The 15091-nt window shown below is 54.5% G+C and overlaps 6 protein-coding genes across 6 annotated transcripts; 3 read left to right on the top strand and 3 right to left on the bottom strand.

Moving 5' to 3' along the window:
* Positions 1-324: 324 nt before the first annotated feature.
* ASPACDRAFT_33747 (uncharacterized protein) lies at positions 325-1709 on the top strand (the record flags this gene model as incomplete). Its single annotated transcript, XM_020199988.1, has 2 exons — positions 325-378; positions 483-1709. 2 exons carry the CDS (start codon positions 325-327, stop codon positions 1707-1709), a joined length of 1281 nt encoding a protein of 426 aa, XP_020053192.1.
* A 177-nt stretch (positions 1710-1886) lies between these two features.
* Positions 1887-3766, bottom strand: ASPACDRAFT_33545 (uncharacterized protein; the record flags this gene model as incomplete). The annotated part of the gene is made up of 3 exons (XM_020199965.1): positions 1887-3473; positions 3535-3660; positions 3743-3766. 3 exons carry the CDS (start codon positions 3764-3766, stop codon positions 1887-1889), a joined length of 1737 nt encoding a protein of 578 aa, XP_020053191.1.
* Positions 3767-4914: 1148 nt separating this feature from the next.
* ASPACDRAFT_124796 (GRAM and VASt domain-containing protein) lies at positions 4915-8825 on the top strand (the record flags this gene model as incomplete). The annotated part of the gene is made up of 4 exons (XM_020196750.1): positions 4915-5354; positions 5414-5779; positions 5829-8053; positions 8107-8825. The coding sequence occupies 4 exons, from the start codon at positions 4915-4917 to the stop codon at positions 8823-8825; spliced, it is 3750 nt and encodes a 1249-aa protein (XP_020053190.1).
* A 584-nt stretch (positions 8826-9409) lies between these two features.
* Positions 9410-9734, bottom strand: ASPACDRAFT_46374 (uncharacterized protein; the record flags this gene model as incomplete). The annotated part of the gene is made up of 2 exons (XM_020201771.1): positions 9410-9481; positions 9531-9734. 2 exons carry the CDS (start codon positions 9732-9734, stop codon positions 9410-9412), a joined length of 276 nt encoding a protein of 91 aa, XP_020053189.1.
* An 842-nt stretch (positions 9735-10576) lies between these two features.
* ASPACDRAFT_124793 (DUF2985 domain-containing protein) lies at positions 10577-13098 on the bottom strand. Its single transcript, XM_020196749.1, has 4 exons — positions 12326-13098; positions 11866-12264; positions 11736-11810; positions 10577-11686 (listed from the first exon to the last, which is right to left on the bottom strand). Exons 1-4 carry the CDS (start codon positions 12948-12950, stop codon positions 10926-10928), a joined length of 1860 nt encoding a protein of 619 aa, XP_020053188.1. The 5' UTR covers positions 12951-13098; the 3' UTR covers positions 10577-10925.
* Positions 13099-13587: 489 nt separating this feature from the next.
* ASPACDRAFT_46372 (uncharacterized protein) lies at positions 13588-14631 on the top strand (the record flags this gene model as incomplete). The annotated part of the gene is made up of 1 exon (XM_020201770.1): positions 13588-14631. The coding sequence occupies one exon, from the start codon at positions 13588-13590 to the stop codon at positions 14629-14631; it is 1044 nt and encodes a 347-aa protein (XP_020053187.1).
* Between the last annotated feature and the right edge of the window lie 460 nt (positions 14632-15091).

Here is a 15091-nt window from a genome sequence, read left to right as displayed (position 1 = left end):
GGGATTTGGGTGAAGGGGGCATGTATATACCTTTCATTCTGGAGATGCATGCTGGAGAGGCTTGACTGCACCGATCTGCGCCGAGGTTAGGGCTCGGAGGGCCCCGAGACCCCCCCCGTTCGGCCCCTCTTCGGGAGTGGGGATGCTTCGGGAGAGGATGAGGGCGCCGAGGTCAGCGGACGCGGGACACGGACTTGTAGTCGACACATACCTACACCTACACTTGGGAATTCCCCGTCAAGGTAGACGGTCATCGCATAAGTGCTTTCATTCTCATTCTCAATCAGTACTCCCAGAATCCTAACTATCTGACAAATTGACAAAATGGAGCCCTTCAAAATCATTATCGTCGGCGGCGGTATCGCCGGCCTAGCAGCTGTACGTCCCCCGTTGTTCTAACCCTACTCCTTCACCTCAACCATCCTCACCCTCCCTTCCCCTCCTTGTACCCTTCTGTATTATGTGTTTTCTAACGCAAGCAGGCCATCGCCCTCCGCGCCCCGCGCCGCGAAATCCTGATCCTGGAACAATCCCCCCTGCACCGCGAAATCGGCGCCACCATCTCGCTCCAGCCCAACGCCTCGCGGATCGTCGAGTCGCAATGGGGTCTGGCCGCCGCCCTCCGCGCCCGCGGCGCCATGGTCGACTCCGCCTTTGAGGTCTACGACCTCTCCGGCCAGCTGCAGACGCGGGTCCCGCTGCGCACGCGCGACAAGTACGGCGCCGAGCGCATGATCTACCACCGCGCGGACCTGCACGACGCCCTCAAGCAGCGCGCTACCGATAGTGACCACCCAGGTCCGGGGGTGCAGATCCGGACGGGTTGTCGGGTGCGGGCGGTGGATTGTGAGCGCGGGACGGTGCAATTGGAGAACGGGGAGGTGGTCGGGGCGCATTTGGTGGTCGGGGCGGATGGGATCAAGAGTTTGGTGAGGCGGGCCGTTCTGGCTGAGGATGCGCAAGAGGGAGAAGGGGAGGGGGAGGGGGAGGCGCGGCCGACGGGGCTTTGTGCGTATCGCATGATGATTCCCACGGAGTTGCTGCTGCGGGAGCAAGCCTTTGCGGCGGTGGTGGACCCCCGCGAACCGAAAACGACGATGGTGGTTGGTGGTGACCGGCGGTTGGTCATGGGCCCGGCGCGTGAGGGGTCCATCTACGGCGTTGTGGCGCTCGTGCCGGATGAGCGTATGCATGAATCTTCCCGGGATACCAGCTGGACGACCGAGGGGGATCGCGGCAAGATGCTGCAGACCTTCGGGGATTTCCCGGCGTGGGCGCAGACGCCCCTCCGGCTGGCAGAGGAGGTCGGGCTGTGGCAGCTCAGGGATCTGGATCCGTTGCGCACGTGGTGCAAGGGACGGGTCATTTTGATTGGCGATGCGGCCCATGCGATGCTGCCGACACAGGGCCAGGGTGCGAGTCAGGCTGTTGAGGATGCCGAGGCGCTGGGCGCGTTTTTTGAAGGGTTCGAGGAGGCGGGTAGTGGGGAGGAGGTGGGCAGGGTGCTTCAGAAGGTGTTTGAGTGTCGGTTTGAGCGCGCCTCCACGATCCAGACGTATAGTCGGCAGGTCGCCAGGCCGGCGACGGACGCTGACTCGATCCGCGTGGCGATGAATCCGGCCGAGTTCATGGACTATAATTGCTCGTATCGGGGGGCGGCGGAGTGGAGTCGGAGGCAGACTGAGAGGAAGGCGGTTGAGTGCCGATGATGGCGGTGGACTAGAGGTATGCTATGTCTAAGTGGTGGTTTAGTCCTGAATCTATCTCGACTTCAATAATGACTGTAGTCCATTGTTGATATGCACTAGAGGAACGTAACATGTATTATGTCAAGTTGGTTCAGGGCCGCGAGACGTGAAACACTTTTCACCTAGATCACTGACCACTCATTCAGACCCCTCAACCTTGGTCTCGGCATCATTGCTAGTTGTATCATTCTCAGTGTCACCATCCTTGGCCGGAGCTTCGTCCCCTTGTGAGCTGGGATTTCTCGCCGGCTGCGGCGCCGCGCCTGCTCCCCCATTCCCCCCAGCAGCAGCAGCCTTGCTCTCCGCCGCCCGCCGGGTTTTGGCGCCCTCTTTCAGCTTCTCCCACCGTTCTCGGTACCGCCCCAGTACGTCGCGCAGCTTCTCATTCTCTCGGCCTATTTGACTCATCTCCTTCTCACTGCGTCGAATGGCCTCCTCCAGCTCTTTGATGCGTTGGTCCTGTTCAACCGCGGGCAAGGCCGAGTCTCCTACCGGTGACATAGCAACCGACGAGCCGGGAGCGGGCTGGTCCGGCGAATGTGTGTGTGGGTGATGCATTGCCTTCAGCGACTGCTGCAAAGCCATCGACGACGACTGCGCATTGACCTCCCACATGTGCAACCGCTTGGACAGCGTGTCCGACAGCTGTCTCAACGCTTGGTTTTCCATCTGCAGCTCCTCCATGGTCTTCGGGTTCTGGAGGCTGTTGAACTTGTCGTTCCCTCGTCCGGATCGGCTGTTGCCCTGAATTCCCGACAAGCTCTGGCGGAGTTCGGGCGAGGACGGGGTCTCTCGCGCGTCCACAAAATCTTCATCCCCTTCATCGATGCTGTTTCTACGGGCTTCCTTCTCCGCTCGAGTGAGAATCCCCGCGTACGAAACGGTCCCACCAGTCGTGGGCACCACGTAGAATGACTCCGCGGGATTTCCCGTAGTCCCCCCGCCGGTCGTGTCGCGGATCGCCTGCAGGGCAGCCTTGGAGAAGATCTTGTTGATATCTGGGTCCGCAGAGTGGTGAGAGCGGTCGGACATGGCGTTGTATCGGTCAGTCCGGGTATCGGCGGCGGACTTGCGGTGGGCGGCTGATTCCGATGCCTCGGAGCCAAGCGGCAGGCCCGCAAACGCAAGGGGGGCCGAGATTTTGGAGATCAAACCCTCGAACGTAGAATAAAATTTCTGAAATGGTTCTTCGGTCACAGAGGACCGGCTCTTCTGCGGGCCGGACTCGGAAGGATTAGGCGGCGCAAACTGCTGCGAGGTGATATCGGTGGGACTGGCCAGGGGCGGAGTCCGCGGCTGTTTCGATGTTGATGAACGACTGCCCCGTTCCTTCATTCCATTAGCCTGCATCCCGCGTAGTCTCGACTCGCTCGTCCGAATCTTGGCCGGGCCATCGGTCATCTTCGCCCCCGCTTGCTGGGACGTGAGGGTAGGGGAGGCCGGAGACGAGCGACGGGGCTGTGACGGGATGCCACGGGCCGACGCCAGGTTGCTGACAATCGAAGATGACTCCCTTGAAGGTAGCCGCGGGTGTCCTGACAGTCGGGGAGGCTGCTGCTGTGCATCGGCTCCCACCGCCAAATTCCTGGTGGTGCCCGCTTCCGCGGACACAGCCTGGGGATTCCCTCCAGTCGAGGCAGGGTTAGAAGGGTTCTCATGCTGAAAGCGGAGAATCTGCGCGAGTTTCTTGTGGTGTTGTTCCAGCAGATGGAGGGTTCGAAGAGCCTATGCAGGAATCAGAGTAAGTCCAACCCCCCTACGTAGGGACAACTCTACGCAAACGCACCTCACGGTCCGAGCTGTGCTGGGCTGCAGTTGCAAATTCGCCTGCGGCAAGATCATGTTCCTCGCTTGCTGCCACAGGATTCGACTTGCGAGTCTCGAGGACTGCGTTGCGAGCGTGTGTATGAGCCTGGATCCGAGCGAAACGTCGGTCAGGCTAGGCTCTTTCCGAGGCTGAGTTGGCATGGAGGAGTAAACCAAGGGGGACTTACCAGAGTAAGAGGAGCGGACTCCATGGCTGTAGATTGTGTAGGGGACCTTGCGACCTGATCGATCAGTCGAATATCATTGGCCAGGAACTAATAGCCTGATGATTCAAGGCACCGAGAAAACTTATGGAAGGTTTATTGAGGGACTGATAAGAGCAGATTGAGGAGATATCCGGGAGTGTTGGAGTGACGCCATGATTATCGACGAGGGGAAGATGGGAAGATTCACCGCAACGGCTGAATGTGACGGTAACATTACCCGCTTTAGGAGGTGAGCTCGACTGTGGCTCTCTGTTCACCTCCCATTCCGGTAGAGCAGAAGAGACAGGTCCCGTATGTTAGTGACAGAGCGGTGTATTGTACAGTACGCAGTCCTCCGTAAGTTATTTATTCACTGCTATTCGAAAATTCCCGACAGGAGATTTTATAGATTTAATCAGGAATTAATTCCTCCGTAGATAGGGGTCTAGAAGTCTTCTTAGAAAGAGCTCCGACCGTCTCAGGCTAACAATAGACTCCAAAAGTCTCAAATTATTTCCGGCTACACCGAAAGTGTCAAATCGTTGGTTTGTCGATCGGGGGGGGCTCCACTACAGCTTAAGATAGATCGTATTCGTACTGTTTGGTTTGGTTTGTGGAGAGGCGGCTAGAAGCATTCATTCTATCAATGTGTTGGCCTCAACCTTAAGGCTGAACCTCTACTCTCTCTTTCGCTTCCTCCTGTTGCTGCTACTCGTCGTCATTGCCGCCTCCATCTCTTCCGCACTTCTTCCCCCCCCCCCCTCTTCCCCCCAATCCACATCTTCCCCTGATCCGGTCCTCAATTCCACCTCCCCCTCTTTTCACGTCGCTTCCCTCTCTTGGGTTACATTTCTTCAAATCTCTTGAAGAACCCCATATCCTGACCCCAAGAAGGACAGTTCATTGTTGCGGTTCTGCGAACCTCTCCAGCGACTTCGTCTTTCCGTTTCCCCTCATCTTCCCCTTCAGTGATCTTCGCCTTCGATTTTTTACTGTTGCGACAATTGGTTAGAGAGATAGACCGGTTCTACACTCTATCATGCTTCTTTCAATGTTCATAGTTTGATCCAGTCCCTTCAGTACCCTTGTGTCCTCCTGTACATCAAAAAACCACCTTCCCCCTTTCCGCTTACGCCCTCATACTTCCTACCGCCATGGACGAATCTCTCCTCTCCGACCCCGTTCCGCCCCCCTCGTCCGACCTCCGAAGTCTGAGCTCTTCCGGTCGCACCAAGACGACTCCCGTAGATCTAGAGACCATGGCAAGCTCCGGTCGCAGCAATGGCCGCTCCTCGTCCATCGACTCCAGCTCCGACAGACCGAAATCACAGTCCGGCGATGCGGACTCCGCCAAGGCAGGCTCCAGCGGATTCTCCAAGCTACTAGCCGCGCGTCGCAACAAGAAAAAGAGGAAGGACACCCAGAAGCAACCAGACGAACTGCCAACTCAGTATGAGTTGGAGGATGACCAGCACATACAGGGCAGTCGCTCAAACGAACCGTGGAATGGGAATCCGTCTTTGATCAACGACCTGCCCCCCCCTCCGGACAACGACGCTATCAACCTCCTCACCGATGACTCCGAACCTGACCGGTGAGTTAGCCGACTCGCAAACTAATGAAACCTGGACTGACTGACCGTCCTTTTCTTAGCACGCCACCACTCACCTCGCATAACTCCCATAGTGGCTTCTATACCTCGTCCTCTCCTTTGATCAAAACAACCTCCGTGGAAGCAACCGATGATGGTGCTCAGGGAGACCTCGAGTCGGTCGTCAGTGGTCCGAGTGCCGGTCCAGAGTCGATTCCAGACTCGGAACGCTCAAGGCCCACGAGCCAACACGGTCATACCCTAAGTGTACCTTCATCTGGAAAGAAGAGGGGCACCTCTCCCGGTCGACGATTCAAGAATCCTTTCACGTCGAACGCGGAGAAGAAGCCCAATCGAGATCGAACCAACTCAACATCCGCAGAAAGCACGAAAAGCACGAAAAGCACGAAAAGCAGAAGTGGTAGTGTGTCGGCAAAAAAAGGCCCCTGTCATAGTTGAAGACGAGCCTGTTCCCAGGATCCCGGCCCCGATTCTGACGGACTTGAAGGAGGACAAACCGCTCTCCTTGGAGGCTCCTGCTCCAAGGACGCCCCCCCACACAGCGATCCCGCAACCCTCGACCACGGTAACCCCTCCGACTCCGCGGACAACAGAATTCCCCAAGTTCTTCGCCTCTCCGGAGGTGGCGGCCTCGCCAGACTCGATGCACTCGAAGGACGGTGTCGTAGTCAGCCCGTCTGGCAATATGATCTCCCATCGGCGCGTGCGGTCCGCCTCCGCTGCCAGCCACAAACCGAGCAAGTTGTCGAATTCTATATCTGCCATGGGACCCACCGCAGAGGAGACAAACGCGACATCGAAACCTCCCCCGAGTGCCCAGCAGTCAAGCTTCTTTTCATCGGTCTTTTCTGCCGCACAGAATGCCGCATCGTCCCTCAGCAGCAGTCTCAATGCGCAATCGAAAGGTCGCAGCGTCAGTCAGGCAGGGGCGGGAGAGCACGACAATCGTGCTACCGCTGAGAAACAGGAAAGTTCAACTCAGGCGGTGGAAAGCAGAAAGTCAGACGAGAAGAAGCCCATGGCTGTTGATACCCTGGGATCGGGTAACCTGGATTTTAGCCACTTGGACATAGCAATCCCTCCTGGTGGATCAGTCTCGACTCCAGACGGGGTGGTCATTACCAAGCCTGAGCTACCATCAGATCGGCGCAAAGGCCCTGGCGTTCTGCAGCGTGATGAAGAAGCTGCTAGACTGGAAGATAGCCGTGCTGCTCGAGCAGTCACCATGGCCTACGAGCAACCGGCCGCCACCTCTCTCGCCCCGCCCATGGATGACGGCGTTGATGGCAATTCCAGCACATCGCTCACTAGGGAAGGAACTGGGAACCAGACGACGCCCAGCGGCAGCGTCGTGGAGGGCGAGTTGGGAGGTACCCGGCCATATCGAAGCGGTAGCATCCGAAGCCGGATGGCCCGGCGGAGAAATCGTGGCTCATCTGAAGCCACCACATCGACTATTGGCGCGATTGGTGCCAGCGCAATAGCCCTAGGAGCCCCTGGGGCTAATGCCAGTGTGCCACGGCTCACCGGATTCGCTGTTGCCAGCAAAAAGCGTAACCGGGACTTCCATCAATTGTTCCGCAGTGTCCCCGAAGATGACTACTTGATTGAGGATTATAGCTGCGCTTTGCAGCGAGAGATCATTCTGGCTGGTCGCATCTACATCTCTGAGGGGCATATCTGCTTCTCCAGCAACATTCTGGGATGGGTGACAACCCTCGTTATCAGCTTCGATGAGGTTGTGGCGATTGAGAAGGAGTCAACCGCGATGGTCTTTCCAAATGCGATTGCGATCCAGACTCTTCATGCGCGACACACCTTCCGTAGTCTTCTGAGTCGAGAGTCCACATATGATCTTATGGTCAACATCTGGAAGATCAACCATCCTGCCCTCAAGAGCTCAGCAAATGGAACCAGGGTCACCGACGGCACTGGAGACAAGACGGAGAAGGCTGCTGAAAGCGATGTGGAAAGTGACGACGAAGATGAGATTTATGATGAGGATGAGGAAGGCGACAATGCCGACAGCATCTTCGAAGGAGCCACCAGTGTTCATGGCAGCGAGAAGTCTGTCCCCTCGAAGACAATCAGTCGCCAAGCCTCAGGTCTCCTCCAAGGTGCCAATAATGGACAGTCGGCTTCGAACGGTGAGGCCAAAGGTAGCAAAGCGAGCTCCCCCAGCGACGGTGATACGGATTTCCCTGGACCCGCTACCCACGCGCCTACCGAGTTCACTGATCCTTCGGGTCAGTACGATAAGGTGATCAAGGACGAAATCATCCCTGCTCCTCTAGGCAAAGTATACTCCTACATCTTCGGCCCCGCATCAGGCGCATTTGTACCCAAATTTCTGGTCGAGAATCAGAAGTCTGGCGAGCTTCAGTTTGAGAGCGGTAACAAAGGTCTCACCAACGAGAGTAAAACCCGGAAATACTCGTATATCAAGCCACTAAATGGATCCATTGGGCCCAAGCAGACCAAGTGTATCAGCACAGAGAGCTTGGACTTTTTGGATCTGGAGAAAGCAGTGCTGGTCACTTTGAGTACCCAAACGCCCGATGTTCCAAGCGGTAATGTCTTCTGTACGAAGACCAAATACCTTTTCACTTGGGCGGCGAACAACCAAACCCGGTTCCTGATGACCTGTACTATCGAGTGGTCCGGAAAAAGCTGGCTGAAAGGTATGTTCTCTGAAGTGGCCTGAGACGGTAGCAGGTATGCTGATCGTGACTAGGTCCCATTGAAAAGGGTGCCATTGATGGCCAAACCTCATTCGGAACTGAGCTTGTGAACGCTCTCAAGGCTGCAGTTGCACCTCGTGGTCGCGCCGGCGGTGCCAAGTCCGGTAAAGGCAAAGGCCGCCGCAAGAGAAGTGCGTCCGCTCAAGAAGACTCTGCATCAGAGACAAAGGCAGCAGAGAAGGCAGCTGCTGAGAAAGCAACATCGTGGGGACCTCTGGAACCGCTACATGGGATCCTGGGACCTGTATCGGACATGATCACGCCTTTGCTGAGCGGAAATGTAACCCTCGTGATCATCGGCATTCTTCTCTTTATGCTCTTCTTCCGAAGCCCTTCTCAGTCGTCGACGATGTCTCACGACATTGGGTGTCCGGGCTATTCCTTGCCTCAGCGTCTCGCTGCCTACGAAGAGATGTGGCGCCGAGAGGAAAGTGAGCTCTGGAGCTGGCTGGAAGATCGAGTTGGCATGGATGGTCTGGCCTTTCCGACGGTCAGCCAGCCGTCCGGTTCGCGGACGCACCATCTGTCGAGAAAGATGCAAGGTGAGCGTGCGCTCGCCGGCAGAGTGAATGAAGAGAAAATGTCTGATCTCGAGATGGACCATGCCATTCGGTCCACACGCGAGCGGCTCGACACGCTGGAGAAGATTCTTTCTAGCCGACGATCCGACACAAAGCCAGTGGAGCAAGAACCTCTCCACGGGGAGTTGTAAATAAAGTCTGGTTCTCCCTCAGACAAAAGCGACAATTACACTATGTGACTCTGTACAGAGCCAGTCCTTGCTTGGCTGGTAGTTGGACCCAGTCTCTCGTGACTTTTCTTATCTTCCATGTTTGTTCAGCGAGTTCTCTGTGTGGTCGGCACACTTGATTTGAATTTCTGATTTTGAGTTGAATCCAGCAGTTGTCCTCTGAGCATCATCAATCTGGGATTTGCATGTTTTATGCCTATTGAGGCAGATTATCTGTTTGATTCTTATCATTTTTTACAGATACTTCCTGGTCTATCGTTGAAAGCTTTGTCTCCGCTCTGATAATCAGTGTCGAGCGTGAGTATTTCTTTTTGTTGTACATGAACTCAACCCTCACTCGTTCCTTCATTATATGTCTATGCAGAGGCGGATACTAGGCTAGACCCCAGCAGCAGCTGGACTCATTTCCAATTTTACACTCTACTCAGTCGCTACCTCATACATGGAAATCTTGACGTCTGCAATAATAATAATGATGATAATAATTTAGTCGAACCCTCAACCGAGGCAAGGTAAGAAAAGCTAAGAACCCTCCCTATAATCCGCTATATGCCACCCGGTTCTACATCACCCGCCTCTATCCCGAACTCCGCTTCATCCCTCAAATGTTCTAGGGACTGGGCAAAATCAGTACCACCCCATCCGCGTCGTCCGCGCATCATGCACCCCGTACAGCTTCAGATCCAGACACCGGTCACACAGCCCCACGTTGTCCCGCTCCCACTTGGACAGCACCATGGGCAGATCCTTGGCGGGCTGGCACGGCTCGCGCTGCGGCTTCGGCCGCGCCTGGGCCGCCGCGCACCACTGGATGTCCGTCCGGTACAGGTGATTGCACCCTGCGTAGTGGCTGTAGACTTGCTCGCACATTTTGTGTTGGCCTTCCTTGCGGGAATACTTGGGTATGGGGTCTGTGATTCGGGGGTTGGGTGGTTGGTGGGGTTAGTTGGTTGGCTGGTGATTTCGTCGGTTGGGGATGGGATGGGATGGGTTGGGTTTGCGTAGCAAGGAGGGTTGAGACAGCTCATGTGAGTAAGTCGGGTGGGTTAATATATCCGTCCAGGATAGGGGATTCTCTTCTTCTTCTTCTTCTTCTTCTTCTTCTTCTTCTTCTTCTTCTTCTTCTTCTTCTTCTTCTTCTTCTTCTTCTTCTTCTTCTTCTTCTTCTTCTTGGGTCCTTTGTTGGCGCTGTCTGGGGTTGGCGCGCTTATGCTTAAATTGGTCGGTCTTTTGGGTGGGTTTGATAGGGTCAACTACGGTGGGCTGCGTCTGCCTTTGTATATGATGGGGAGTTCCGGGATTTTCTTTGCTGATGGCGATGGTGGTGGGTGGGGCTTTGTGGGGGAGGGGAGTTTGGCTTGGTTCTTTTGTGTCGTTGTTTGAGGTAGTGCGTTGTATGGGAATGGGAATGGTGCACATATGTGCATTAAGAAGGAAGTGGATGGGCGGTATTGGTTTTGGGTTTGAGCTGGCGTCTTTATTGTGGGTTCTGTTGTTTGCGTGGGATGGAACTAACTGCAGGGCTTAAGGGTGGTTGCGTTTCATCACCGAAGGGGAAGGACTGTTTGGGTTCGGAATTGGAGACCTCAGTTCCTATGCTGGAATCTACATCTACGAAGAAAAGAAACAGAGAACGATAGGAGAAGAAAATGACATGTTCTTGGTATCAAATGCCTAGGGCGAGTAAATCAGAATAAACTAGTCTTGAAACAGCGAACGGGATATAAATATATATATGCCATTGATCAACCAAAGTGATATCATCAAAAGCAAGATATTGACAAGCAAATAGCAGAAAAGCAAACAGCGAGCGCCTGATAAAAAGCCACGACTCATCTAGGAAGTGTATTTTCAGCATACCATTGTTGTGGATTTTCAGGGTCGCTGAAATGAATAAGTTCTTGTGGAAAAATTATAACGGAGGACGTGCCGTTGGGCTAGGTTTGTGATTCGTAGTTGTCCAGCGAAGTATAGGTCTGGGGATGTCGTGGCTTCGTAGAGATAGCGTGCATTATCCCTCGCGTGAGGAGCAATTATCATATTGTAAACGGGCAGCGCAGATCAAGACAGCGTCGGGAACGGTTCCGTGTCTTCGGTCCGCGACGAAATGGAATGAGAACGAGTCAAAGGTGATTGATGCTCGGATTTGCTCTGTTCCTCCTTGCGTCTCTTCTTTCGCATCTTCTTCATCGCTTCTTGCGTGAGCTCCTGTCGGAAAAGGCGCTCAACCACGTCCTTCTTGCGTGTCCTCCGATCTCCGATCATAATCAGGACACCGCCGGAGATATTGCAACAGATCGAGCAGCAGAGGATGACAGTGGTCAACGCAAATGGGCGCACGTGGTAGCTGATGCCCCAAGTGCAGGCACCTAAAGCAATCTGGAACAGCGAGTGACAGTCTAGCAGGACCACAATAGCAATGAGCATGCGTAGCGGAAAGGCATGGTGGGTGAAGGTTTCGTGCGGTTTGTAGAAAGTGTGCGAATTGGCAAGCTTGGTTTGGTGGTGAATCAGTTTGGCCTGCTGCGCCGGTCCGAGCACGCTGAACTCGTGTTCTTCCTCCTTTGGAGTGTCGCCGAATTCAACGTCCACGTCCTCCTCTCGGCGTGAAGGCAAATCGTTCTTGTTCTTGAGATCGGGAAGTCGGCGCTTTCGACGGATCTTCCATGTCAGGAAGGTATAACGTGCGATGAAGATCATGTGATATGTGTCGATGGCGCGAAACGGAGCCAACCCATCACCCATGACGGCAAACAGGGCCACAAGAACATTGTCGATGACATTGATGAGATACGACTGCCGGCCTCCGACGTTGATCCAACCTTGTTGATCGGTCAGCATGTTTGGAGCGGAATGGGACGGGATACACACCGATCAAGAACAACACCCACGCCAGACCGAAAAGCGTAATCAACGTGGCGTATAATGTGACCAAGAATCCCAGCGCTATGAAGTTAATGCGTTAGTGACCCGCTCGTTCCGTAGCAATGGTCAGACATACGCTTAGAGACATATTTCCCGAAACCTTTCATGGCACGCTTGAACTTGGATCTCCGCGAGTGCAACATGTGCCGGACATGGTCGTTCAGTTCTTCAATCTCCTCGGGAGACCACCCGGCAAGATCGCTACCTTCGGGCAGGACAGCAAATCGAGGCCCGCCGCCTTCGTCAACCACAGAAGTGAGGGTGTGCTCGATGGAAGGACGGACGGCGGGCTCCTGGCCCTTTTCGTAGCCCTCATCTTCGCCCTCATCACTTGTCGACGATTCAAGGTTCCTTAGAGGTGCAGGCGGTGGTGAAAGGGTATAGGTCTGATTACGGTTCAAGAAAGGCCCCAAATTAGGAACGAAAAGTGAGTTCTGGACGTTGGTGAGGGTGGAAAGTGCCGACACTTCGGGATCTGCGGGATACTGATATCAGTGGGGCCTGCGGGGTTGAGTTGTGCGACAACGGCGACTTACCGATCACATCCAAGACATCCACAATATGAGACCGATATTCGTCGCCTGAGCCCGCCGTCTGAGCCGGTGCACTCCCACTCACGGTTGACGCGCGATTCCTGGTAAAGCGGTTTGCGGACACCCCACCCGACCAGCGCATGAAACCGCGGCTCCCCCGTCGTGGGATTTGCAGTGATTCAGGATTCTGCTGTGGCAACGGTGGTAGAGAATCAGCGGCTACTCCGGGACTCTGTGGAGAGGCTTCTTCGTGAAGAGTGTGCATCTGATCTCCTGTCGCGAACCGAGTGAGAAGAACCGGGTTGGGGGCAGTCGACCATCGTCCCGGTCGGGGCTCGGAGCTGCTGCGGCGACGGTTTCCCTGCCAGGCATCTTCATCTTCATCGTCCGCATCGGGCCCGGACGGTGTAAGATCGACCTGTGAGGCTAAAGGTCGATTGGGAGTCTGTGCATTGCGTTGAGATTGTTGTACACCAGAGCTGTCAAAGGAGGGGAGGCGCTGGAGTCTAATCGAGGGCCGTCGCGAGCGCAGCGAAGGCGCCCGTTGACGTGCCGGGTATGACGTCGGTGGGAGGTGGTCGGGTGGAGGAGAATTAGAGGCACCAGAGACAGGCTCAATAGAATCCATTGCAGGCCAACAGAGACCTGATGGTATGGGTCTAAACGACAGTAACTAAAGAAGATTCACCAAGCATGAAAGGGGATGGGGTGAGGATGTTCTGATGAGGGAGGCGAAAAAGAGAGAATAAGGAAGAGGAAAAGCAGGAAGACGACCGAAAAGACCTTCAGGTGTTGGAAGGGACCAAAGCTTAATTTATCCATTATCATTGGACCCGGCCCAGACCGCGGGTGGTGGCACAAACCAATTCCTACGCCGTTCGTCGTTCGTATACAATTTATTCCCAAGATGCAAGATGCAAGTCAGATCATTCATTCATTTAGTCATTTATTCATTTATTCATTCATTCATTCAGTCTTCCAACCTCTGCATGTTTCCCTGTGAATGTCCCAGACAATGACACTTTCAAATTAACGCTGTGCAGCCATGTGTAATAAACCTCCCTTTTTTCTAACCATCGTGATGGCATCTCAATCTGTATCCTTTGGTTTGTCTCGATCTCTCCCCCTCCTGCGTAAGCACTAGCAATTAAAGTTGCAAAACATCGCGGTGGCCATTCTTCCCCAGCCATATACATTCAGCCATAGTTGTTTCTTAATTCGACTTCGGATTCTGCTTCATTTCTGCTTCACTCAGCGTCACTAATATGGCAGGAAAGATCAAGGAAACTTTCTCCAAGACAGCGCAGGCTCCTCTGAGTCCAACTGACCGCGTTGAAGACACCTATTCGCCGTACACCGACCAGTTCTTTGCCGACATGGCCACCAAGATTGCAGTTACATTTCCATACGAGGAATTCGCAGCTTGTCATGGTTGCAGCCCGAGCCATCTCGCGGGGGCGATGAGTGCCCTAGTCCTCGCGCCTCTCTCGGATCCCACCTTCACACAGCATAGAGATCGCAACATAAGCATTGCACAATACGGGCAGCACATGATAGCTATGTGGAGCGCTCATTTTGAGCAAGTCTTGCTGACTACCTCGGGGAAAGCAAAGAAGCGGTCACGATTGAGGCCATCTGCTAGCACTGTCCCCTCTCCGCCTGGTTTCCCGCCCTTATCATCCGATGTACCTTCGCAATCTGCCAAGGATGTCACGGAGGGGAAGCCTACGAGCACCAGCGAAGACTCTGAAAGCCTACCTCATGACACGTCTGCTATCAAGTCGAGCTCGCCAGCAGGCCAGAAGGCTACCACCACAGGCGTGAAGCGTCAACACGATAAGTCAAGCGACATGAGCGAAGACACTCATGCAACCGTCCCAACCATGCCAACCTCATCCAATGATGATGATATACGTAGCTCGAAGCGTCGAAAGATCGACCCTTCCTCTGAGAAGTACCCGTCTCAGCAGGGGCCGGAGGACTTCATGGACGCTGTTGCTGTTGAGGCTGGCAGCACATCAACGACATCGCTTCCAGATCCCGTCGTTCGTCCATACGGAGATAGGGACGGGAACAGCAGTACATTGCCCGTGGCCGTTGAGGGGGGACAGGAAAATTGCTCACCTGGGACTAAGCGTACACCCAATGAGCAACGACGCGAGACAACCAGCAAAAAGCATGCCACACGCAATGCTCGCAGAAGACTTTCACCATTTGCGGAAGATGCGATAGACACGGCTGTCTTCAGCGAGCAGGGTCTGCAAGAGCGAATGAATGGTTCAGAAGTTGGTCTAGCAAATACGTCGTGACACAACTACATATCTGCCGAGTCTGTCAATACAGCCTCATCAGGCGAATTGGCGGCTCCCCAAATAGTCTAAAGCTGTGCTTGGCTATTGGTTGATTGCAGCGAGGATCCCCCGGGTTGGTCCCGAGAGCTTAATGGTATTTTAGTCCAGTTAATTCGTGCATAAAGCTCCTGGAATGCATCCATCAATGCGAAGCTGTCTCAAGTGACAGTCATACTAAGTAATTGGCGAGATCGGAGGAGGAGGGGTACTGAGGGGTAATGCGCAATCCGAGGAAGGTTCGCGATAGAGCGAGACTCCACCACGGGAAAGCAGGGCAGCCGGAAAGTCACAGTGGGACAGGTGAGGTAGTGGAGCGATCACGTCTGACTAATGGAAAGAATCAATGAATAGTCGGGAGGGGGAAGGAGTCAGATATCGCAATTGAAGTCTCAGTTATTCACTTGTCCATATAGAACAA

The sequence above is a fragment of the Aspergillus aculeatus genome (assembly GCF_001890905.1).
Source record: "Aspergillus aculeatus ATCC 16872 unplaced genomic scaffold ASPACscaffold_15, whole genome shotgun sequence".
Classification (NCBI taxonomy): Eukaryota; Fungi; Ascomycota; class Eurotiomycetes; order Eurotiales; family Aspergillaceae; genus Aspergillus; species Aspergillus aculeatus.
Note: the sequence above shows the minus strand (reverse complement) of the source record. Positions and strands in the feature narration are given on the sequence as shown.

Excerpts from the sequence above, each read along its gene's own strand:
- ASPACDRAFT_124793 (XM_020196749.1), bottom strand. The coding sequence starts at position 12,950 with ATGGATTCTATTGAGCCTGTCTCTGGTGCCTCTAATTCTCCTCCACCC. Across the intron at positions 11,811-11,865 it reads CGGGAAATATGTCTCTAAGC|CGCTGGGATTCTTGGTCACA; the intron begins GTATGTCTGACC and ends TTAACTTCATAG. Across the intron at positions 11,687-11,735 it reads GTGGGTGTTGTTCTTGATCG|GTTGGATCAACGTCGGAGGC; the intron begins GTGTGTATCCCG and ends CCGATCAACAAG.